Source organism: Ooceraea biroi, chromosome 5 (genome assembly GCF_003672135.1).
Source record: "Ooceraea biroi isolate clonal line C1 chromosome 5, Obir_v5.4, whole genome shotgun sequence".
Lineage (NCBI taxonomy): Eukaryota > Metazoa > Arthropoda > Insecta > Hymenoptera > Formicidae > Ooceraea > Ooceraea biroi.
The window spans coordinates 9,345,249-9,370,590 of NC_039510.1; the positions used below are offsets into that span (position 1 = coordinate 9,345,249).

At 38.8% G+C, this 25,342-nt stretch overlaps 3 protein-coding genes across 7 annotated transcripts; 2 read left to right on the plus strand and 1 right to left on the minus strand.

Annotated features, from left to right (window-relative positions):
• The first annotated feature begins 4,031 nt into the window (after positions 1 to 4,031).
• Positions 4,032 to 8,441, plus strand: LOC105275159 (tafazzin homolog). The gene is made up of 5 exons (XM_011331822.3): positions 4,032 to 4,308; positions 5,731 to 5,859; positions 6,808 to 7,051; positions 7,288 to 7,542; positions 7,638 to 8,441. Exons 1-5 carry the CDS (start codon positions 4,047 to 4,049, stop codon positions 7,675 to 7,677), a joined length of 930 nt encoding a protein of 309 aa, XP_011330124.1. The 5' UTR covers positions 4,032 to 4,046; the 3' UTR covers positions 7,678 to 8,441.
• Positions 8,442 to 9,528: 1,087 nt separating this feature from the next.
• On the minus strand, positions 9,529 to 15,314 carry LOC105275161 (PX domain-containing protein kinase-like protein). 4 transcript variants are annotated; one of them, XM_026969462.1, is made up of 9 exons: positions 14,544 to 15,314; positions 13,956 to 14,144; positions 13,774 to 13,870; positions 13,196 to 13,620; positions 12,953 to 13,129; positions 12,318 to 12,728; positions 12,080 to 12,236; positions 11,356 to 11,566; positions 9,529 to 10,687 (listed from the first exon to the last, which is right to left on the minus strand). In XM_026969462.1, the coding sequence occupies exons 1-8, from the start codon at positions 14,643 to 14,645 to the stop codon at positions 11,364 to 11,366; spliced, it is 1,761 nt and encodes a 586-aa protein (XP_026825263.1). In that variant the 5' UTR covers positions 14,646 to 15,314; the 3' UTR covers positions 9,529 to 10,687; positions 11,356 to 11,363. The 4 variants fall into 4 exon arrangements, 3 of the variants coding, with proteins under 3 accessions (XP_026825263.1, XP_011330125.1, XP_011330126.1); XM_011331824.3 differs by lacking the exon at positions 9,529 to 10,687 and adding an exon at positions 11,957 to 12,001 and having other exon boundaries at positions 11,424 to 11,566; positions 14,544 to 15,035; XM_011331823.3 differs by lacking the exon at positions 9,529 to 10,687 and having other exon boundaries at positions 10,849 to 11,566.
• Positions 15,315 to 15,967: 653 nt separating this feature from the next.
• LOC105275162 (hyccin) lies at positions 15,968 to 21,860 on the plus strand. 2 transcript variants are annotated; one of them, XM_026969463.1, is made up of 9 exons: positions 15,968 to 16,482; positions 16,927 to 17,061; positions 17,371 to 17,496; positions 17,740 to 17,957; positions 18,060 to 18,206; positions 18,432 to 18,562; positions 18,659 to 18,769; positions 19,804 to 20,352; positions 21,295 to 21,860. In XM_026969463.1, exons 1-9 carry the CDS (start codon positions 16,333 to 16,335, stop codon positions 21,822 to 21,824), a joined length of 2,097 nt encoding a protein of 698 aa, XP_026825264.1. In that variant the 5' UTR covers positions 15,968 to 16,332; the 3' UTR covers positions 21,825 to 21,860. The 2 variants fall into 2 exon arrangements, with proteins under 2 accessions (XP_026825264.1, XP_011330127.1); XM_011331825.3 differs by lacking the exon at positions 19,804 to 20,352 and having other exon boundaries at positions 15,977 to 16,482.
• The last annotated feature ends 3,482 nt before the right edge of the window (positions 21,861 to 25,342 follow it).

Here is a 25,342-nt window from a genome sequence, read left to right on the forward strand (position 1 = left end):
TAAAATCCCGGCAGCGTACGCCAGGATCGCCTCGCATGACTCGGCGCGGTATCGGCCTCGTCCACCAGGAGTCAGCAAACTATGACTCGAGTGTTTTCCCAGCACAAAGACTGGCCCGCTCGCTCGCTCGCATCCCATCCCATCCCATCCCGGCTCTCCTACAAAACGTGGCTCGCCGATCGCGACGCAAGATGCGTCTTATCTGCACCGTACCGGGCTTCTCCGCTTCTTCCGCGGACGAAAGAGGTGAGCACGCGTTCCAGAGTCGCCGCCGAGTCAAGCTGAGCCGAGTCGACTCGCGATATCTTCGATCGAGAGCATGCGCGCGCGAGCGAGCGCAGCTGCGGCTGCGGCTGCGAGGAACGTCATGCGGCATACATACAACGCGGTCATACATACGTACATATGTACATACATATGTGCATGCGTAGATACGTACATACACACAGGTACATACCTGTTGCTCGTCCCGTGCAGCGCGACGCGGTGGTAGCGTCGCGCGCTCCGCGCTGCGTCCAACGAGATCACCGGCGACCGACCGCGACGCGGGTCCACGGTGACGACGTAGTCCGGTATTCACCACGACGATCCCTCGTCGACGTCGCACGCTGGTAGCGCGGCCGATGTCGCGCGCGAACGCACAGATCACACTCACGTTGTTGATCCCGACAGAAAAATGTCGCACTTTCAGTTCAAGTATCACAGGCAATCCCGTCCCACGTCGCCGGGAGCCGTGAGAACGTGCCGACGTCGTCTGCGCACTATTAGCACCTGCACTTCCCGTTGCACCGACCGCGACAGCGCACCGCGTGCCGTGACAGCGCACCGTAATCGTCGCACCGCGTCGCGAATTCACCGCGCACCACCGTAACGCCGTGTAGTACCAAGGAGGAATGATGCGTGAGACGAGCGATGTCGAAAACGCAGACATCCTCGCGGAGGATCACCGCGATACGCTGCGAGTCAGACCGAAATGTTCCGACTCGGCTCGCGCCCACCTGCCGCTCTCTCCTCTCGCTGGAATTTCCATTTTCCCTCTTTTTCCCCGCTGTTTTCTCTGTCACGTGTCACGTAATAATCCGACTACTGAATCCGCGCGATTCGAAACACCGTGTCAACAACCATGTTGCCGCGAGCCGCTGCCAGCTTGAACCTGCGTGCCGGCTTGAACCTTGCAATTCCTCGAAAGCTCGTGCACTGCGCGCGAGCACCATCAAATCACGCCGCGGAAAATCTGTCACGCTTAGAATTAGGAGGAAACAACTCCGAGATAATTGTATCGGTCGCGATCGCAGCTGGAGAACGATAAAGTGATAGAAAGCACACCGATCACCGAATCACTCGGGAAGAGAGAGAGAGAGAGAGAGAGATAGTACGCGGCACGCACTCCGCAGTCGATCGGCCGATCGTACCGGTGTGCACTGTGTGTGCACACGAAGCGTGCCCGCCGCCGCCGCCGTGATCGCGCACCGATGTACTTGGCAAGGGTGCCTTGTTCGATGGCGCGCCAACACGCAGAGTCAAGAGACCCAAGTCAGACTGGCCACCTCGATGAGGCCCCAACTCCCCACTCTCTGGAGCGCGCCTCCACTGGTCGCCGCTTCTCTTCTCGCGCTTGATCCCCCTTCTTCGGCGTGGATGCCACTGGACGTTCCCCTTTCCCCCGACGTCGACTCGGCGCTCTCGCATCATTGTGTATCTCCTCTTCGCCGTCGCGCGCGCGGACCCGCGCACCGGCCCTCTTTGCAGACCCTTCATTCTTCCCTCCTTCGTTTCCTTCGTATACCTTACATACACGCGCGCAGATTTTCACTCACAATCGTAACAAACGCGAGATCGACCGCCGACCAGTCGATTTTATTTGCAGTACGTTAAGGGGATGCTGGAGTGGACTGTCGAACTTTGATGTGAAAATGCCATCATTTAGATGGAATAAAAAGTGCCGTGATTGATATTATCGATAACATTGACATCAGCGACATCGGGTAGACTTCTCACGTAAAATAACATTTAAATCTATATTCTATATCTATATCTATATATATATATATATATATATAAGCCAAATACCACTCACTCACTCACTGACTCATTAACGTGCAGCCCGAACCACTGCACCTATCGACTTGAAATTTTAAGGGTATATTCCTACTATCACGTAGGTGCTCACTAAGGGAGGGTTTTCCGAAATTCCACCCCTAACGGGTGAGAAGGTGTAAAATGTGTTTTTATTTAATTCTACACATAAATATTGCGGGCGAAGCCGGGACGGGGGATGCTAGTAATGAAATAAACTATATAAATTCCCACATGAATATCCAAATTCTCACTTATATATAAAATAGTTCTTCAATCAAATTTTCTAGTTTCAATATTCATGATATGATAAATATAAATACGCACATATATAAATATTGCTAGTTTGGCAAAAGTAAAATAAAAGATTGCGAAGATATGGACTTTGCTGTTGTTGAAAAAGCGCAAATTTAATATCGATAAACGTACACTTAATGAATATCAATAAATAATTGACGCGTCGCAGTTTGAAGTACATAAAACTTTGGGCATACGAATTACGTATAATACAACTCGATCGGTATAAACTCAGCTAACAATCATTCATACACAGTTGAAAAATTTGTGTTAAATTTAACAGATATCACATGTCCCAAACGGTCCACATAAATTTTTGTGTTAATTTAACATAATATGGATATGTTAAATGATGACACTAATATTATGTTAATATTTTAACCCAAAATGAATTCAAACTGCGAAGTAATTTAAAATAAATTTTATATAAAATCAACATATTTGTAATGATAAAATTAACTCGAAAAAAAGTTATTTTTACATACATCTTTACTCTCAACATAGTTTTCTGTAAATTTTAACAGATAAAACTTGTCACTAATAATACGGAACATATCTATTGTGTAAAATTAAAAATAGGTGCATAATGTGTAATTTTTACACTTTTTTTAATTGTTTTAAAAATTCAACACTTGAGTTGAATTAACACAACAGCAACATGTTAAATTAACACATAAATGTGTTAAATATTTAACACAAAAATGTTAACTGGCATATTTTTTAACAAGAAAACACAAATTTTCCAACTGTGTAATCACAATTATCTGTGATTACGTACAATTTTCTCTACTTGATAGAGAAAATTGAGATGGAGAGATAACTAAATAGCACGTACCTTACCTTTGTCTGCAAAGCTCTTCTGATTCAGCTTGTATTTCTATCCGTATCTCGCCTCTTTCTTTCTACACCCGTTCTCCTGTTGTGCCTCTGTTCTCACGCTTAATATTCCGCATTTACCTGGCTGTCTGTTCTCTCTCTCTCTCTCTCTCTCTCTTCCTTCCGTTTTCCTCCCTACGTTATATTTCACTCTCTATTTATTATTTCTTAATAGATTCGTTCGTGTTGCATGAATTACTTTTCGTGTTACTTCGTTCCATCTGCCAGCCAACTTCTATTATCTCTTTCTCTTTTTCTCTCAAACGCCCGCGAGTGTACATGTAATGCAAAAGTGTAAAAAGTTCATGCAACACGAAGGAACCTATTACAATTAGCAAAATTACGCGCGGTTGATGAGTTACAAGGAGCGAGAGAACGAGCAAACAGCCGCGGATTTCGCAGGATGGATTCGCACATTCTTTCCAGCTATAAATAATATGTAACTATAAATATAGGGGAAGCACGTTTGACATAATCACCTGCTGGCAAAAGCCAAAAGCGCGAAAAGAAACGCGTAGAAGAAAACGCCGCAGGCCAACTGTGTCGCCGGCTGGCATGATGGCGTCGACCCGTACAAGTCCTAAATTCTAAATTTAAATCAGTATGCCGCGCAGACGAGGTGCATTATAATTGGTCCTGCGCTGAATAGGACGGACAAATTGCAAGCGGAAGTGATTTTAAATCTAGCTCTATTTCAGGTGGAAGGGGTACCGTGGCGCGGCACCCTCGGCCGCGATCGACCATGATCGACGGTCATCGGTGACACTCGCGAGGCCACGTGACTCGCGTCGCGAAACATGGCGCGGACTCGCAACGAAGATGGCTGCCGCGCGTTACGAAAGAGCGGCCGATTTCTTGCGGGGAAGCCGTTTCCCGATCGCTCAGGGAGTTACTGTGCCGTCGTACATTCTCCTTATTCACGCTCGGTGGTGGCCGCCGACGCGATGGTGTACGACATCAAGTGGATCATACCGAAACTACGGAATCCCTCCCGGCTATGGAACATCGCGAGCAGCATAACCTTTGCGGCGGTGGGCATTTTCTCGAAAATCATCATGGGTAAGAGCAATCCGCGTACCGGTACTCGTCCGAGCATTCACGTAACGCAATTACGAACGTATCGGTGAATCGATTAATTACAACTCGCTTAGAGCTCGCGAATCCGTAAGGGTTCATGGTGATGGAGGTGTTTATATGGAGTGGATTTCTGTACGTTCGTACTGCTACCATTTGCATTCTCGTTGCGGGGCAACAGTGCGAAGGTTAAATGAAAATATACTACAAGATATGGCATCTCGTTACAATTGACATTGACGGTATCCGTTGAAAATGCTACTTGAAAATGCAAATACTATCGCTACCACGTATACGTATCGTGAATATAAAACTCTTGTGCAAATTATAGCGTTCATGTTCGCAGAATGCGCAATACACACGCACGCAACGTGTAAACCCATTAGATTGATCTAAGTGACAGAGAGAAAGAGAGAGAGAGAGAGAGAGAGAGAAAAGTCATTGTCTTTTTCTAGCAAACAAAATATTGCAATTGCTGTGGATAATTACAGTGACTTGCTCATTGAATAAATAGTAATATTTTTTTTATATACATGTTACTAGCACATTATTATTTTGTAGCAAGATCTCTATCTCTATGAATATATGTTACATAATAGTATAAAAAGATCTTAATGTCATCAATAATTTTCCAGATAAAACAAAGTTGCGCATGCATGATTCTTAACTTTTTACCATGATAGTACTTTGAACCAGTACATGTATAATCATATATCAGATATGTTACATAATACATGTTCGATAACGTTTACAGCAAATTTTGAAAATGTTGACCTACTTTTCTTCATATCTCAATTATTTATATGTAAGAATTTTAAACAAAGCATCACACACTTTTATCTGTATAAAAATGATTTAATAATAATTACAAAATGAAGTTGAGGAAAATAATACAGTTGACATTATTACAAGTATTTACAGTAATTTATTTAATCTGAAATAAATTACAGATTTATAAATAAATATCATGTACCTGTGTAATCAGGCTTTTAAGAAATGCTGATTCTCAAGCACAATTGCATTGTAAACTTTTTATAGAATATTTCTTCGTAGCAATTAGCAATTATTAATTCTGCTTACGTATTTTCAGCAAATGCTAACAATTAATTACAGATCTTTACATCAAAATTAATTATACCCTGCATAAAATTGCGTAGAAAAAAGAAATTTGTTATATGTAGAGAATATTTAATTAAACGAATATCGTTAAATTGGGCAAACGTATAATTTTGCAGTTTAGCAGACAGTTGTTGAGTCATGATTGAAGAGCTAACAATTAACTTGAGATTTTTCATCTTAGGCGCCGCGCCAGAAGCAGGGCCAACTATTCCCGGACTTTGGACTATTACCGCGACCGACTCTGCTCTATGGTGTAAATTAATAAAGATCTTATCTTCTGCATTTAAGAATGGCTGAACAAAACGACGGTGTACAACAAGCACATTATCGGACGCGCCTTAGACCTCCGGCCGAAAAATGTTCCGCTCATTACTGTGTCGAATCATCACAGTTGCTTTGACGATCCGGGCATATGGGGTAAGCTTTTTCTTTCACGTCGTTTGTAAAATGCCTTTCGGCATGCGCATAATAACGTATCATCAGTTCCCTACACTCGCACCAGCAGACTCGCGCGCGCGCGGCTGATTTATCGTCTTGAGAAATCGAGAAAAATAAAGTACCAAGTCTATATACGAATCGTCCGAGGTGTAAAATGCGATGGCCCGTCCATTCGCCGCCTAATAAAACGGCATGCTTGCAGGCGCTCTTTACGATCTCGAGGCGCAAATTAGATCCGAGACATAATGCAATTTAAGAATAAAATATAATCTAATCTTGAACAATGAAACTTGATTCACTAGAGCTTTAGAAGGAAGAAAAGAAAAGAAAATTACTCTTTCTTAATTTATAAAAAAATAATATTCTTCAATGAAAAGTTACAATACAGAGTAAATTCTGGATTAAGTTGCTAATCAGTCTAAAAATCTAAGCGATTTTCCTTGATGAAGTGCTCGTAAGATATTCGAGTTGTAACAGTGTGAGATACGATATTGGAGATACGGTATTTTTATTGCGTGATAAGATAATACAAGATGTGCAGTTAAACATGAATGATGAATAAAAGAGATAAATGTCGTGAGTAATAAATGTCCATTTAAAAACATGATTAATATAATACTGTGCTGCAACATTTATTTGTCCACGCTTGTCGCGCACTTTCGTATCTGTGTTTTCCTCACTTTGGTTTATCTTTATTCTTAATTCCATTGTGTCTCTCGCGTTCAGTGGCTCATAGTTAAAAATTACTTTCTTCAAACTGTTTCACGCGTATCGTTGCTCTCTTTACGAGACAAGTTATCTATATTCTCGGTATTCTCGATGTACGCTCAAGTCCCTCTTTTCAGACGTATTTTTCTTTCTCAGAACGACGCCGATATGCGATCGAATGAAAGAATTTAAGACAGAAAAATCTCTGAACTCATTTAGCGACCCTGGACTTCCGGCATGGGATTGACCGACGTAAGATACGATGGTCGCTCGCCGCGCAGGACATTTGCTTTACGAATGTCTGGCATTCCTACTTTTTCATGCTCGGCAAGTGCATACCTGTCGTTAGGGGTGACGGCGTATATCAGGAAGCCGTGGACTTCTGCATCGAAAGGCTGGCCTGTGGTGAGTGGGTGCACGTCTTCCCTGAAGGAAAAGTGAACATGCTCAAGGAAGAGATGAGGTTCGTATTCGACTACTTTCAAGATTTCGTGAATTCTTTCCTCCGAAATTAGCATCTCGAGAATACTAAAACTTTTAGCTTTTAAAAATCAGTTCGATTAAAATTAAGTAATATATAAATATTTGATACAAATACTGTACGTCTGAAAACTGTGCGCGCTGATGATTATGCCAGCAGAGAGTTCATGTCGCCGACGTAATGTCATTAAGCGAAATTGAAACGATGATATTATTTAGGTTGAAATGGGGCGTGGGTAGGCTAATATTAGAATCGCCCGTCACGCCTATCGTAATTCCCATCTGTCACCTCGGTATGGATCAAGTACTTCCCAACGAGCCGCCGTACATGCTTAAAATGGGGAAAAAAGTTACCATGAATTATGGGGAGCCCATTGACTTTACTGACTTGCTGGCTGAGCTGCGAGCGTCGAAAGCGAGCGAGATGGAAGCGCGGAAAGCGATAACCGATCGCATCCAAGAGGAACTCTCAAGGTGAAATCTTCATATTTCGAGCATCAAATTGATGAAAGTACAAAGCTTAAAGAAACATCAACAGCAAAAAGCAAACGGCATTTAAATGTTTTCAGATTGAAGGCAATAACGGAAAAGCTGCACGCAAAATTATGACAAAGATGATCCCTCTTTTCTCGTCTCTCCGTCATCTAGCCTTAATTTGCCAAAAATATAAAAAGAGATAATCGAATTGTGACCATATAAGTGAGATTTGTATGTAAGCCAACCCGTACGATAAAAACGATTTTCTTTTCGAAAGTATACATTCATATCTTTTGTAATAGTATTTCTGAGTAATATTGTGAGTATCGGTTAAGTAATCTATTGTATAGGAAACCGTTCTGCGAACTGCGACGTTTTTGTCGTCCTTTAATTATTCCTTGTAACTCTTCGAGAGGCCATCAATTGCGCATATATATGTATGTATATAGTGTATAAGTTGCGTACTTCCGATTTTATCTTTCGTCAATGTAATCAGTTGCTTTGGTGAAAATCTTTAAACGTTATTTATCGCAAGTATTTATTCCGATTAATTTCGGCTGGATTATCAGTAAAAACTCAATCATTTTACCCCCAAAACATAAAAATTATTATCGATAAGCGAAGAAACTTTTCTGCTGACGTAAAGTTACTCGTACAATCTCGGTGAAAATTTGTGAAAATTAAAATTGAGAAAAATTGCGCAAGCTCCGATATATAAAGGCTATACCGCTCTCGGGAGTTACATAGTTCTCGGATAATCGTGCGTGTCTATCGCCTTGTATAATAATTTATAAATATATGTATAACCTGTACATAGTATACAAATAATCGTCATAATTGTCATTATACGCAGTCGGTTTTATAATGATTATATCAATAAAAGTTTTGATAGACAAGCGAAGATTATATAACGTAAACGGAATTTAATATCGCGACTGTCAAAAGTCCGTGCCAGTACGTCACCTATTGTTCTACTTTCGAGAATGATTTAAGATGTCTTACTCTATTAGTTATCCGAGCGTAGCGTATCTCTGGTCATTATTGATTATTATATGTTCCGCGTCCTCGTTACAAGCGTCGTGCCAATTAACCGATTTGTATTCGTTTGCATTAGCGAACGCGTAATAAGCATACTCTCCTATAGCACTTAAGATAAACGAGCACTGCAGTGCGCGCCTTATTTGTTGAAAGATTCGCACCACTTTTTTTTAACGAGCTGATATTTTATCGAAATTTGTGTAAGGACTCGCTGCTAAACCACGCGCACAATATAAAAATATAAATATAAAAACTAGACACGCAATATTTAGATAAAAGGATGATTTTGCCGTATCTCGTTTGATAGTTTGCGAAGAAAACAACATATTCATTCTTTGATGATGTATGATTGTTTTTTTTTTTTCGATATTTATTGCGATATATTTAAATCGTTACAACAGCTGTTATCATGACAATCGCATATATATATATATATATATATATATATATATATAATAATGTTCCGTGCATATGCGTATATACACAACGTTGGATACACATACTTTTATACTATACACACGGATTGCTATCAAAATTTTGGGATTACTGAACGTGATAAATTTATGTGTGTATGTATGTGTGGTGCGTATGTCTGTGTGTGTATCGTATATATTTGTTGAATATATTAATAAGTTTTAATATTAAAATATCATCTCTCTCGTCTGAAATAAAACTGTCTTATTTGTTTCATCGTTTATTACATTTTCTCTAATTATGAATAAACGCAAAGTTTGTTCCCTTCCCTAAGATACGTAAGGTCTCTACATAGTTTCTGCATGCTATGTACACTGCGTGTTTACAAACGCGTAAGGCATTTTAGTCTGCAAAGGAATATGCAAAATAATAAGATTAGAAGAATCTTTTGAAAACAAATTCGTTATTCGCTGATGAGAGTTGCGTACTGAAGTATGCAGAATTATGGAATTTAATGATAAAAGGTTAATATTGTTTTTTTTTTTGCCAGTGGATATTAATTCTGCCTCTATCGTCTGGATCCATCAATTCAATATTTGTCTCCAAAAAAATATTTATATAATCAAATAAAATAATAATTTTTATAATATTATATAGGCTGCGTGTATCTATTCAATGAAATATAAATTTATAAATATTGTACAAGACAATCGATATCGTTTTATTCGAGTATGCAAACACGTTTTTGGAAAGTGATACCGATGTAGTGGATCCAGAGGCAGGCATTTTATCGTTACTCCGATACTTATATACGTTTTTTCTTGAAATTATTTCTGCCAGTCATTCTCAACGAAATAATCATAATTATTACGCTATCGGCATGTACACCTAAATTAGTGACAAGTGTATTAAAAGGTGTGATTACATATTATATTACAATATTCGTTATATATCCACAGATAAACGGATTATGCAGTACACGTACTTGACGTTGTTCTCACATATAGAAATAGATTACACTATGGCCCACTACTGGTTATCGTCATATTATTTATCATTACGAAGATCGCGTATTCCTTGGCACGTTCTTACTCCGTAAAACTGGATGATCTTACGAGCGATATAAAAGCGGCATACGAACCTTTGTATTGCACCGCGCGAACACGAGGAAATGTATTTATACACATAATACAGCATATACATACGTACAGGGTATGCATGTGCGTATTACGCATCGTATATCATAAACTTTGAATAGACAGAACAGTAGATAAGTGTAACAAGAGAAACTTTACTTAATACGCATACGTACTATCACTCCGCTGTATCACTATTCTTTTTCTCTCTGATCCTTTTTCGATATTCGAACCAATTCAAAGTATATATATATATACATTTACAGAACGAGAAAGTTAAGACATGATTAACAATGAGATATAACAGAAAAATCGATTGTGTAAATTGGCTTGATAAAAAAGAATACGTGCTAGAAAGTTCTACGATTTTATTAAATGTTATAATTGTAAAAAAGGAGATACGTCGGACTAGAAAAATGCAATTTTCCAATAATTATACGGGGAAAGTGCGCCCTTGACTCTCATTCGGTTATGATCGCCAATCAATTGTCGTGACAATCAAAATGAATCGAAAGGTTTCACCTTGCTTCCAGCATACGACTACGTTCCGTAATCTAGAAAATATATATATATATATATATATATATATATATAATAGTTAAAGATACTTCTATTACTATGTGATTATCCAATATCTCTCAGTTAAATTGTCTAACGTATACACATATGGGAAGAATGCGATATCGGGTGATTCGGTAAAGTAAGAAATTCTTCAAAGCATTTGGTATTTTGATTGGTTGTTCCGTACGCTTTAGGCTCGTTCCTGGACGGCAGGTCTAATACAGATGAAGCAGGCGTTGCATTGTTCTTTCATAAAAACGCAGTAGGCCAAACGAGACTAATATCGTTATATCACAAATTTGATACATCGTACTCTTAATATAGTTGCTACAAGCTAGGAATCTTGTTCTTACGGTAGCGGGTTTCGATAAACAGAGTGTCGAAATTCGTTAAATTCACAAAATGCAAGGACGCGCGCGCGCGCGTGTGTGTGTATAAGCGACCGAAATAAAATTTCTACAGCGTCATGTCACGAATGGATCACGAGAAGCACGATACGACTATCATTCAGGTAATTTCTGAATCCGACGCAATAATCTACAGGTACACCATCTGTTTTAGCCAGAGTGAGAGGAGGATTCTTTGTTCGACGTCGCGTGACAGCGTAGATTTGAGACAAATCCGCGTAACATCCCCTTCTCCTTCTATCGAATCTATTTACCTAACTTTCTAACGATGCCCGTTCGCGATCCTCCGCAGTCTAGTCTTGTCGAAAGTGCAGATGCTTCCGAGTAGAGCGGCACGGTCATTCGACGATTTTAATACGTTACTCGACGCACCACCGGACGCTTCAGACGATGTTGGCAACGAAGGTGGCGGTGGTGGTGGAACACCTTTGCCAGGAACTACGTCTTGTGGGATTTCCACGGAACCTTTAAACAAATATTAAAACCCTGGTACCTTTCACAGCACGACAAATTTCATTCTAGGGGAATATGTACATGATACACATCTCTACGAAACTAAAGTATGCAGCTACGATGTGCGACAAGCAGGGTTGGCTAACTCCATTTTTTTCTTCAACTAAGTTAGAGTTAATAACCTTTTAACTATTTAACTAGTTATTACCCAACCCTGGCGACACGTGTATATTGCAAGCAACACCAAGTAAATATAAGCTAAGAACAATATATATATTTTCATTAGAAAAATACATTTCACACGGGACTCTCAAAAGAATGACGAGGAAAAATCCTAGAGAGCAAGTAAAAGTAATTATATGAAAGTTTAATAAAGACATTAATGCTCGAGTGACCACCTACGTGAAAGGAATGATCTCAGCACGCGCCATCAACTTTTGTGCCCAGCTAATTAAAGGACGTAGAAACGTAAATCTCAGTTAGTATCAATGGCAACAAGAACGAGGAGCATCGTAATGGACTTACGGAGCGACGGGGGAGTCAGCGTTCCAACGCTGGTGGCCGTGGAAGTACTCGTTGGACTGTCCGAACGCTCTGGACTCTTACCGTTTATCTGCTTCGTCCCGTTCGCGCCCAATTGCGACGCGGAACGTTGTTCTTGCGCCAATTTCTGCTCCTTCTTCTGCAAATAATCGAGGCGAAATTGCACCTTTTGAGAAGCCGCATCTCCTCTCGCCCGGAATATCCTTCTCCGTCTACTTACCAGCTTATGTTTTCGTTTCTTCATCTCCTCCTCGGAGCTCATCATCTCTTGAACCTTGACGAGCCTCTTCTGGTGTCGAGCGACCTTCTGTTCATCGCGTAGTCGTTGCTCAGCCTTATTTACAGCTTCTTGTAGAGCCTCCTTCAGGTGATTGCTCAGCTTGAAGTGTGGCTTCTCTATAGTGCCAATAGCTAGTGCGGCCTGCCTCGCCGACTCGAAGAACGGATGCTGCAGCAAGTGCGCCACCGTTGGCAAATCTTGCTTCAGGGCTTCCGGTGACAGGATGACCTCCAGTAAATTCTTTAGGCTCGCTTCGCAGTGCGGTAGGTCGGAGCATGTTGCCTCCAGAAGTGGTCGGCCGAATGCCATCTCGTACAGAACATGTCCGAATGAATACACGTCGACCTGGGTCTGTTAGGTAATAAAGAATGCATCAAAACGTGGATTTTATTAGGGAAAACGAGATACTTGTATGAGATGCGTTCTTCGCTACAAGAAGGTACTGAAAGTAATGAAGAAGAAAATTTCAAGAGGAAAATTAAGTTTGAAGATTGAAAAATGAATTTTTCCTGCTCTTGCAGGCTTAGTTCTACCATCGTTTGTATGAGAATGTGTGTCAAACAATTCCTGTGTACCGTGGCATGCAGTTTGCGCCTTTGTACTACGTAAGGCCGGTAAAACGCTGGCAATCCTAGGAGTCCATTTTCTATATCCAATAATTTGGCGCACCTCGGAGTTAGGAGAACATTGCCAGTATGCAAGTGTCCGTAAGGTAATCCCTTCTCATGGAGATATCCCAAAGCTTCCAATATCTGCAAATGATATTGTTATAGTCATAAGTGTCTTATTATGCATATTCTTGTAGAGTAATTACAAACCTGATAACCGTACGTAGCAATCTCCTGCGTTGTCAGCGACTTTATTTGCTTCGGATTTCCATATTTCTTTATAAACGGCTGCTTAGGCTTAGTAATGCACAGAATGTCGCGCAAAGTACCCGTTGGATAAAAAGTCCGTATCGTTAGTGCTCCATTGTCGGTGACGTGCTGATGCACTATCGGTTCGATGTGAGAATGGCGTAGAGTGCCCAGGGTCTTGAAAATCCCTTGTATGTCTTTGTCTTGCAAATGTTTATCGGGACCGAATTCTACCCAAGCTAGCAAAAGTTCTTGTTTCGGATTCTGACGATTCTTCACTGTGTAATAATGTTTCCTCAATCGCCATCCCATATCAGGGATGGGCTTGCACACTTCAAAATTGGCATCGCTTCGTAACGCTAATGACACTTGCTGTAATGCGATTTCTGAAAAAGATAGTTTTTTTTTACATTTTGCACACATTTGTATGATATGGATGCGTAAAATCAAATTCGCATTTTATGCTGAGTCTTGTATTTATTATATTATATTATTAATTAATATTATATTTATATTATATTAATAAATATCAAGCTTACCATGTAATGGTGCTGTATAATTCTCAGGGTCTACAAACTTTTTCATGGGAAGTGAAGATGCCAGTATAGGATTCATTAGTACTATGTTTAGATAATTCTGGAAGAAGTGGAAAGCTACTTTTCGTTTTATTGTATCAAACGAACGTTGCACAGAAAAATAGACGGATCGTGTCACGACGAACCTGCAGTGCTATTTGTCGCTGAGCTATAAAGTCTGGCTCCATATTACCAATAATTCTTTTTGGTGGTAATGGCAGGTCGAAGCCAGATATGGACAAAGCTGCATTAAGCTGTACGAAGTCATTGTAGCGTCTACTCACTCTCCAAGATCTTTCAGGAAGTGGACCTCTCTGTGTTTTGATTACGTATTCCTAAACACGTGAGGAACGTGGTAACTCAATATGCAAACCAAGGCACAAACTAAGCATAAAATAGTTAAACAACAAAAACAAAATTAAAACAAATTACAAAAACAATGTTCAAAATGTAATAACAACTGACAGATAACCAAACATTGCACTTTGTGCACGAATAAAAATATCACAATAGAGTAACCAATAACAAGGACAAATACGGTGAACAATTCTTTTGTCAAGGCGCCTTATCTAAACCAGACAAACAAATCAAAATACTTGTAGGTTCAAACGGGAAGGAGGGAGAACGAGAGGGAAAGAGTTACAGCGAGATGAGGAAGAAAGACAGAGAAAGACGGAGAAAGTGCAAGAGAGAGCGAGAGAGAAAAGAGAGACGGAGTATCGGAGAGCGCATACCGTATGTCCGTCGATGGTCCTCGCATTTTCGATGACACTCGTCAACTGCTCCGTATCATCTAATAGCACCTTATTCGTGTATCTCTTCTCGAATAAAGCCATTGATCGTTAGTCCGACGCGAGGCAAGGCCCGTACGGGGCCAACTGCGTTTGTCTCTCGCACAGTTTCCGCGCGTCGCCATATATTACGCGCTTCTGCTTCATTTCAACATCGGTGAATGCACGGCGACGGCGGCAGCGGCGATGGCGGCGGTGACGGCGACGGCGACGGCGGCGGCACTTATCACGGAATATTTTCAATGTCAGCAGCTTGACACACGATACACTCGGGTACATACACTGACACACTGGCACAGAGGACGGAGACGGACCGTGCGTGATAACCGCCTCCACGGACGCGCAGTCGGACCTTCGACGCTTGTGTTTCGCAGTCGTCAGCGCGACACACTAGCCGATTAGTTTATCACTATTGTGACGTCACGCCCTCCCCTATGAGTTTCTAGGGGAATTGCACTTTCCGAAAAATTTTTTTGACTCCTCTCTTTTAGAAATTTATATTTGAAACTTTTGTACTTTTGACATCATATCGCGAGCGCGTGTTACGTGTTAATTACAATTTGTATCTGAGTAATAAATGGATTAAATTACTTTATCGCACACTTATCTTATAGTACGATTCAATTGTCAAATATTTATAGAATGTGATAATTGATGTCATTGAGGAAACACAGATAAATTTGTTCATATTCTGTATTCGAATCTGTCGAAAGAAAGAAAGAAAAAGAGAGAAAGATAATTTTGCAAATTATCCGTTGTATAAGATGTATGAATAACGCATTTAATAAAAAAAATATAATTATTATATTGAACACATCTTCTTAATATCAATTCTTGATTTTCTTTTAATATGTACATGCGTATACATCTTTTAATTGCTCCCTAAATCTTTGATTTTCAGTTTTGATAGTAGTATTTATGAAAAGATTGAGAATCACTGCCCCAGGTAGTTTAATATCGCTCCAGCTGATAAAGGAAAAGTACGCTTCTATTTATTACCCTTGTTATTTCAGTTAAATATTACAGATAAAGCGCTAAAAAATTCTCCCTCGTGACTATTTTTATTATAAATTCTCTTCTTCTTTTATGTATATCTTCATTCTATCATATAATTGATTTGAGAAAAAGACGGAAACGTTTACTGCACTTGCACAGTTCTAGGAAGCGCAAACGCAAGGAAGTGCAAACACTGGTCTGTTCTTTATAGCTGCACTGGATGCACAAGATGGAGGGAGAAAAAGTATACTTGTCTCACTTCAACGTATGTACCGCAGCAGTTGAGCAGTGCAGCTATAAAGAACAGACCCAATTGTTAAAACGAATAGGGTCTATATTTGAGCCGTGCAAATGCGCGGCGCAGCGCGACCAGCAACGTGTAACGTCATTGGTCGATGTCGCGATCCAGTTAGCAGTGGTTAGCAGCGGTGATCGTCGGGAATAACCTATTGTGCGAGCTCTCGTGGTTGTGTCAAAGTCGAGCGTGTAGTACATACATACGCGTCTGACACGTTGGTCAGGCAAAAAACTCGCGAGATGTAACTCGAATTGCCGTCCGGTTCGGTGTTCGTTTTTCTCTTGAACGCATCCGTGCATTCGCGCGTGGCGGCGATTCCACGATCAATCTATGTGATGATCTCTGTCACGGTGACGGCTCGTGGGTCGAAATTGCAGCAGAGATTCGCCGAGATCAGCAAGATCCTGATTTATTGACGAAGGCGAGAGACGTCCGACAATGACGGAGAGCTTGATAAATGAGTGGCTGGCGGATTGCAAGGATGTCCCGCCGTCGGAGCTGCACACCTTCGCCAACACGCTCTCGCAGGACAACGAGATCGTGCGAGCGCTTTACGTACTTCTGGAGGAACGCACTAAATATAGTGAGGTACATAACGAACATTCACGTAATACGATTCACGTTTATTTGCGTTAGCTGCGCCCAGAGTGATACCCGTTTCAAGTGACTGGTACATTTCCTGGAAGTGATATCGCTTGAACGCCGATAGCGACCATAATTTCTCGGTTTTATATTGCGAATGCCCATGTATGACTTATATATTGTGTTTACATTAGAAAAATCGCTGTAGCGTTCATAATGTGAAACTGATATGTAAGTGCGCAAGTGATTAGAGAATTACGAGTAACGGCTATTCCTAAAAGCGACGTTTCGTGCACTGATAGCAGGTTCTTAAATTGTTTTTGCTAAAAGTATATTATTGTTATATTTTTGTACATACGAAAAACGCTTGTACTTACACAGCTGTGTGGTAGTAGTGTTGATTGCATTTTTCTCAATTTTGCAATTTTAAAAGATTATGTATTGTTACAGTTAATGGACACAGTATGTAACCAATTATATAATTTCTATCGATCTCGGGAAATAGAGTTACAAAGGTTTACCCTGCAATTTCTGCCAACACTGATATATATTTACCTAAATTCTGCAGCACATGGTGATATTAAGGTAAAATTATTTTGTTTCCATTAAAAAGCAGTAAACAGAACCATAAGCGATAATAGCATCTCATTATGTCCGTCATTGTGTTATGTTACTGTCATGATATATAATTGGCATTTACATGTAATTACATAATGCGGAGGACATGTAATTCACATGATAACTAAACCCAACGATTGCTATTTGATTGAGGAATCATTTGTATAACTGATATGTGGTCACATTACATTAGCTTTCACATAAAAATGCTATTTTTAAATGTTGCACAGATTCTGCAGACTCGGCTAGTAATGAATAATACATTCTTTCCAACAGAGTTGTCGTTCCCTTGAGACTCTATTAATTGGATTATATAATTTGGAAGTAGTTGATAAATCGGGACAACAAAAAGCTGTCTCGTTTAGGTTACCATCCCTTGCTATGTTATCCATATATCATGAGGTATGTATAAAATATGTTAGCATACACCTATACTTGATAAATTAATTTAAAGCACATATAAATAGAGGCCGAAACTATATCAAGTACATTTTATAGAGTTCGTCATTTGCGTCTTTGCAGAAATTTATATTTACCAATTGCAAATAATAGTAAAGAAATAAATGAAGGGACAGTTTCAGATTTAATTGAAATTACATTCGCTATTTACATTGACGAAGTAATATTTTGTTCCCCTTGAAATAGCCTGCGAGTTTGGCGCCAGCCTCATTAACGGAAAGTGCGGTACGTCGTTTCGAGGAGTGTAACACAAAGCTAGTGAGCTGGGGTCCGCTGCAACAAGTAGAAACATTGAATGCACAAAACAGATTGAAAGTTATGACCGCTCTTCTATTTATTTATAATCAGCAGATCGGCTACATCAATAAATTCGCTCTAGAACAGTTGTGCAAGGTTGCAACAAAGTAAGTTTTCAATCACGATTTACGCAGTTACTTACGAGCGAGTTATCACTTCTATCAGTAATTCTAATGTGATTTTGCGCGTGCGTGCTCTCCTTGCTGCAGACTCGTTACTCAAGGGTTCATGAAACCGGGGCATCATCAGCGTTCCTCGTACGGCAGTGAGTCTAGCTTCGTCCCAAGGATTTTGCCACGTATACCAGTATCCAGCCAATTCCTCCTGGAATTTCTGCATGCCGTATATTTCGCCATGTATGTAACGCATTGTCGCGAACTTTTCACAACGGACTAACCAAGTTTTCTTTCCTCCTTTTTACTTTTTATTGTTTTGCTTTGATTATTACATCTTTATTACTAAACGTCTGGCGAGACGTAGCAGCGTCTGGACTAACAACTCTATTGGCACCTGTTTTGCATCTGTACGCGACACGCGATACGGAACGTTGCTTAATTTTTATAACAGACGTCTCTTCGTAGGTACAACGATTGCTGGTGCGTAGGAAATCAAGCCGCGGAAGATATTCACAACAGAGCGTGTTACGAGGCGTATCCGAACGTAATGTTGGTTACCAACGCTATACGCAACTCTGCCAGTTCTGGAGCACCAGGTAATTTACTTGTAAACGCGCGTAGTGTTCATGTTGATGTGCGCAAAATTGATTTAAGTGCGAGGATATTTTATAATCTGCTTTATCATGACTCAGGTCAACCAAGCGACGGGCCAATTGGCGTTGCGTTGTCTCCAGCAACTGCTGCACCGGCCATTTCAAAATCTATGATCACAAATGCTTCCTTCCGTACTAAGAAATTGCCAGGTACGATTATATTTATATACTGCATTTATATTTACTATAAAATATTGATCTTCTTACGACGGCACGTGACAAAGAGAAAATTTTACGAGAAGAATGACGAAGATTGAAATGTAATAGCTTCGAGAAAATATATATAAGAAATCTGATTACAAGATTACAAGTAAAGCATATATAAATTTATAATTTATGGAATTAGATTTATGTATCATTTATTTATATATTTATTGAATTTTTCATTCACTTTTTTATTTGGCACTTTTTTCAAAAGAGCTCCTCCGTATGTTTTACGTAATTTTCTCGAAATCATGCTCAAAATTGATTTTTATAACTGAACATGATTATACTGCGTTTTTACACGAGTTTGTGTATCGGCAAACATTTTTGATAAATAAAGGTACTAACTACTAACAATATTAACATCACAGTTATATTCCATTATAATAAAAAACTAACACGCATAAATAAGATCTCTTAATTGTGTGTGTGTGTGTGTCTGGATATTCGCTACATCTTATAGAATCCCGACATGTATAACGAACGGATATGCATGAACATGAATGTGTGGAGTACTTTCAAGTCTTAGCTTGCATGTGATATCCCTCTAAGTTTTATGAAAGTATCGCTGAATTGAAAGTGTTTTTTTTCTTCCATAAATGGAATAGTTGCCTAAACGAGATATAGATACAATAACTGCACACAGTTTTAAGGCAATGTACTCTATGTACATCTTGTCCCATTTATATTGTGTTTGTGTGTGTATGTATGTGTGTGTGTTTAATAAAACCTCTTTACAAACTTAGTCTGAAAACTTTTGAACACGCATATAAAATACAAAATGTTGAATTCGGTTTACCGTTATAAGGTTTAAAAAATATATATATGTATATTTTTTTATTTGCGTATATTCTCTCGTATTTTTTACAAACATGCATATACATGCATATTCAAACACAAATACACATATATAAGTTAGAGTTAAAAAAACAAAAAAAAAACGAGAGTCCGACAAATGGATTGCGCGTCTATGTCATTAGACGATCTGGATGAGAAGTTATTTGTGGTCGAATTGAGCAATTATCAAGTTGAGAAGCAAGAACAACCGGCTGCAATATCAGGCAACAACAAACGTCGATTGTGGCACTGGAAGCACACACTTCCAAATCCGATCGATAAGAAGGATATGTGCATAGGAAGGGCGCAATCTTCCACCTCATTGGATAGCTCTAGACGTGGAAGTGTATGCAGCAACAGTCAGAACTCGCCGATCAGGTCCTCCCCGAGAAAGAGCAAAGATCAACAATTAAAGAAAACCGCTGCCGAGAATAAGGACGATATCGGTCAGAAAACTAGAAAAGATAGTGGCGTAAAGTGCGACTCCGCTTTCCCCGACGATAGATTAGCAGCCACTAACGCGCATCTCTATAGCGTGTTAGAGGAGCGAGCGCTGGGAGAACTCATTCATGAGCCAACGGAAAATGTATATATGGAAGGCAACAGTAGATCAGTCAATTTTTATACCACTGCTGCACTGTCATCAAACATATGGTATTATCATCTCAGTTACAACACTATAACAGGATGGCATAAATCACAAATCACGCTATGACTCTCTTCATCTTTAAATTTGCGATTATGTTTTCACTTGGTATACACACACCGGTGCACACGCGAGCGCGCAATATCAGTTGCTGAATTACAATGATTCGTGTGATCACACGTGATGGATGTGATGTTCCTTTCAGAACTGCCACACTTCCAGCTATAACAAGGCGTAAAACAAAAATCGAAACAGAAACCAGCACATGACTGGAAAACATGCATGTCAACACGGCACATTTATCTTGCTGCACTAAAAGTTTCAAGTATATTGCTTGACTAGAAACTGTACACTTGATCGTCCCTATCCTACGATGCATTATTTCTTTCTCACCGTTTGAACGTGTTACTTTCTTGCTTGCAAGCTTTCCTCTTCCTCTTTTTTCTAGTATGACTTTCCGCATCGCATAAATCTTCTATCAAATATTTTTTTCTATCATCGTTGGTTCTTTTTACGTGTTTTTTTTTCTTTTTTAATGATTTAAAATCTATTTGTTTGTGCTAAAACCTGTGTATTAAGGTAGACGACTAACCAAAGGAATAAAAAAGATGCTGGTTTACTCGTCTTGCAAACTGTTTGTTCTGAGAATAAATGTATATATCTCTATTGCATATGCACGATGCAATTGTGATGTGTTCAAATATTCAATGTTTCCACTTCCTAACGCAGGCAATTATGAACAAAGAGCGGTATTAATGGTATATGATGTTTCATACATGTAATTTTTAAGCGAATTATTTTATATATACATATATATAATATACACGTTGAATGTATCATTATATATAATATTTCTTCTGATCTCTATTTGAGACGCTTGTTAACTTTTAATAATGCTTTTATTGTTGTCAATTCCAACTTGACAGTACACATTTTTTTGGAGCAATGCAGAAACTGATATGGCATAAAAATTTTCTTTTGTCTTTAGATGACATACCGATACAAGTTATAAGAGATGAGATTACCAACGAGGGTAAAAGTAACCTGGTATCGATCACGGAGGAACAGGAGTCAACGGAGCCAAATCGCGTTGGTTCCATGAGACAATCAAAGGATCAAAAGACTGTATCGAAGATTACAAATTTCCCCGTGCTCGGAAAGAAACCCAAAGAGAAGGAGGGGAAGATAACGAAAAATGCTCACGTTACGTCATCCGAGAAGGAAAAGAAGCTCGGTTCTCAGGCAACATCGAAGGAAACCACTAAAGGAAGTGTATCAATGTTGAATAACGAAGCGGAGATCGAAGGAAACGTTAACGGATGCGCGATTCGGAAGAAAAATAATAGTGTAGAAAACAATGCAATCATAATAGATCCGAGTGTCGCGCTGATTGAGAGTGAGAGACTGGCGTTGAGTAATGACGTTACCGATGGTAGTAATATGGAAAATTCTCTTAATTTAAGGGCGCATAACGAAACAGAGTCTCTGAATCCTTCTATCCAAGTTAGCTCTGTTTAATGAAAATCTATTAACAGGAAACAAAAATAAAGAAAATGTTATATAAAAAAAAATAGTAATGGGCTGAATACATTAAACGAATAAGCTGTACTCTTCCATTTAGGAGATCTTGTCGAATCCATAATGTATAATGTATATACATGTTGCCTTTTCCTAGATTTATTTAAAGTCACACGCTATTTTTCCAGTAATAGTACACACACACACACACACACACTTATGTATATATATACAGTGCTGGCAAAAAGTTCCGGAACGGTTAAAAATCTAGGAAAATAATGATTTAGTAGAAAAATGTTTCAAACAAAAAGTATAGGGCTTAAAAAAATCTATTAAATGATGATATATATTTGACCTTGGTATGACCTTGGAAAGCCCGGTCATGGTCAACATAAATATCTTAAATGGAAACCCCTATTTTTTATTACATATTCTTGTAGCTTAGCTCGAGAGCTTTTCGAAACGCTATAATAAATTTTTTTCTCTTACGTACTTTTTGACTTATAAGGCTTGAAGGTTACACAGTACTGCCGGCATTAGAATTACCCAAGGTGTACCGCGTGGAGGTTGCACGGTCGGATTTACACCTCTTTTGTGTGTGTGTGCGTGCGTATGTGTGCGTGTATGAGTGTGTGCGCGCGCGTGTGTTCTTCATAAAACTAACTTCACAAAAATAGTTTATACTCGTATGTACGAACAACGGCATTAATGCCGTCCGAAAATACGTGTGACGCACACTAAGAAAGCGCGTCACTTATAAACTTTCTCGCGTATAGGTGAGGTGTTCCGATAACTATTTTGCTCGCTCGTGTTTACCTCACCTACAACCGGCATTGTGTAAGCGACCCGATCGTTGTGTGCGATCACATGGGTATTCGGACGGCATTAATGCTGTTGTTCGTATATACGAGTATAAACTATTTTTGTGAAGTTAGTTTTATGAAGAACATACGCGCGCGCACACACTCATACACGCACACATACGCACGCACACACACACAAAAGAGGTGTAAATCCGACCGTGCAACCTCCACGCGGTACACCTTGGGTAATTCTAATGCCGGCGGTACTGTGTAACCTTCAAGCCTTATAAGTCAAAAAGTACGTAAGAGAAAAAAATTTATTATAGCGTTTCGAAAAGCTCTCGAGCTAAGCTACAAGAATATGTAATAAAAAATAGGGGTTTCCATTTAAGATATTTATGTTGACCATGACCGGGCTTTCCAAGGTCATACCAAGGTCAAATATATATCATCATTTAATAGATTTTTTTAAGCCCTATACTTTTTGTTTGAAACATTTTTCTACTAAATCATTATTTTCCTAGATTTTTAACCGTTCCGGAACTTTTTGCCAGCACTGTATATTGCTCACTGTATTGCAATAAGAAGAATCGCATATTCGAGTATGAATCGTATATTTTTCTTGACATGTAGCAACTCTTATCAGTCCATTACTCTCTATTGATCTCCAAGGTAACTTAAACTTAAGAATGGGAGAGGGAACAATGAACTAAGAAGGTATATGGCTGTTTTGTTACGTGTTTTATGCATATATTGATGTATATTGACTAATTTTTTGTAATTATATGAATCTATAATTTATTCGATATATTTTATAAACTTATGTCTCGGGATATGATATTGTAACTTCTTTATGCGGACGCGGTTATCGAGTTTTTACTAGATCATAATCGATTATAATCTCGAGAAAAACAAGTATTATCACAATGCAATAACTATTGAGATATATATTTATGTTTAATATCCCAGCTCTGCCTCCCTCCCCCCCCCACACCCCAGATGTGCCTTGACGTACTTGTATAATGAGTAATAATTCTCTTACGTGTACCCCGAACTATGTAGATAATAAACATATAAAGAATAAACTTATGTTCATAAAAAGAAATATGTGTTGCAACTGCCACGAGTGCAGCATAAAATGAGATGAGAAGCACCGTACGAAAAACAATGTCCAAAATAAAGCTGCGGCATCACTTAATCATAAGCAAGCATCTACTCGTGGACTGTCAAGCATATCTGGGTTAAATAATAGCAATCTACTATTACTTTTGTCACATAATTTTTCCAGTATGATATTAAGGAATCATGATAAATTACCTGTTTTTGCAAATAATTGTGAACATTGATAATATATACATACATATATATATATATATGACTGTTGGAGATAATTATAAGATATTGAAATTATTAAAAAAACTTTATTTTCACGTGAATGTTGGCTCACATTGAAAATGGTCAGCAACACGGAGAGATGTGCATGGATTTGTGCATGGAAAAATGGGAATACAATGATAGATATTTTTCGATGAATCTCACGCTTGACTTGTACTCTTCATTGTACGCGTATTGTGACTAGGTACTCAAGTTCGTTTAAAAAGCGGCGTAGTCTGGCTACGAACTCTCCTTGGCAGATCAATACGCAGCTCTCTAAACTTCTAAACTTAATATTCGATTAGTGATGAGAAGCAGCAGTAAAAGGAAGAACTATAACTTTCAGATTTCGTTCATATATATATATATATATATATATATACACATATATATATATATATAAGAGCTTTTTGAAACGTTTTTACAAATGAAGATATAAAACTTGTGAGAAAGTAACAATTTAATACATTTAAATTCTCATTCACCTTGCATGTCCTGACGCGTGTCTTTTTGAGAAAGAGATGTATAGATATAGATGTAAAATTTGCAAATGGAAAGAAAAATGCGTCAATATACATATATTACTATACACTATTGTGTGCTTGATAATTGTCCATTTTTTTCCTCAGTTTTGTTGCAAAAATATCGGGTTTACATTTGTTAAAGAACTGTGACCAATTCCCATTTCTTCATGCTCATTCTGAATACAGAGTTAAATTTATCTAATTGTAAATAACTATAACATTATATGTATATACATATTAATATACATATAAAGAAAAGAGAAAGTTTGATTCAAATATAAAAAAACATATATATATATATATATTGTGAACTGCATTTGTTAAAATAGGTCGGTTAGCTGTTCTAAACTGTATGAAACAGTATATTATGAATGAGGCGAACAGAGTCAGCGCTTGTTTAAGGGTCAATGATTAATTTAACTATCCTATGGCCTACATTGTATTCATTGAAGTGTAATATGAACTGTAAAAATATATTGAAGTTATTGGGAAAAGTTGATAATAGTCAAATGATCAATTAAGTAAATACCATCACTTTATTTCTGATCCTTTACAACGACTTCTATTTTATACGCAATGTAACGGCCGAAATCATTTTTAAGATACGGTGTTATCAACATACATTTAATTATTTTCACAATTACGATTTTTGTAAATAATTCCCCGAAATGTTTTGCGCATATACAGATTGTCTCTCCTACATTTATCTTTGTATTAAATAAAAGTATTTTAAAAATGTTTCCCGCAAATGAGAATAATATATGTGCACATATTAATATATTAAATATCACTTCAGTTTATTATTATTTCAAGCGTT

Coding starts and splice junctions, on each gene's coding strand:
- LOC105275162 (XM_026969463.1), top strand. CDS start 16,333: ATGACGGAGAGCTTGATAAATGAGTGGCTGGCGGATTGCAAGGATGTC. Junction 17,497..17,739: donor TGTTATCCATATATCATGAG/GTATGTATAAAA, acceptor CCCTTGAAATAG/CCTGCGAGTTTGGCGCCAGC. Junction 20,353..21,294: donor CAACACTATAACAGGATGGC/ATAAATCACAAA, acceptor TTTTGTCTTTAG/ATGACATACCGATACAAGTT.
- LOC105275161 (XM_026969462.1), bottom strand. CDS start 14,645: ATGGCTTTATTCGAGAAGAGATACACGAATAAGGTGCTATTAGATGAT. Junction 14,145..14,543: donor GGACCATCGACGGACATACG/GTATGCGCTCTC, acceptor TCACGTGTTTAG/GAATACGTAATCAAAACACA. Junction 12,237..12,317: donor AGAAACGAAAACATAAGCTG/GTAAGTAGACGG, acceptor GATTATTTGCAG/AAGAAGGAGCAGAAATTGGC.
- LOC105275159 (XM_011331822.3), top strand. CDS start 4,047: ATGGCGCGGACTCGCAACGAAGATGGCTGCCGCGCGTTACGAAAGAGC. Junction 4,309..5,730: donor TTTCTCGAAAATCATCATGG/GTAAGAGCAATC, acceptor TCTGCATTTAAG/AATGGCTGAACAAAACGACG. Junction 7,543..7,637: donor ATCCAAGAGGAACTCTCAAG/GTGAAATCTTCA, acceptor AAATGTTTTCAG/ATTGAAGGCAATAACGGAAA.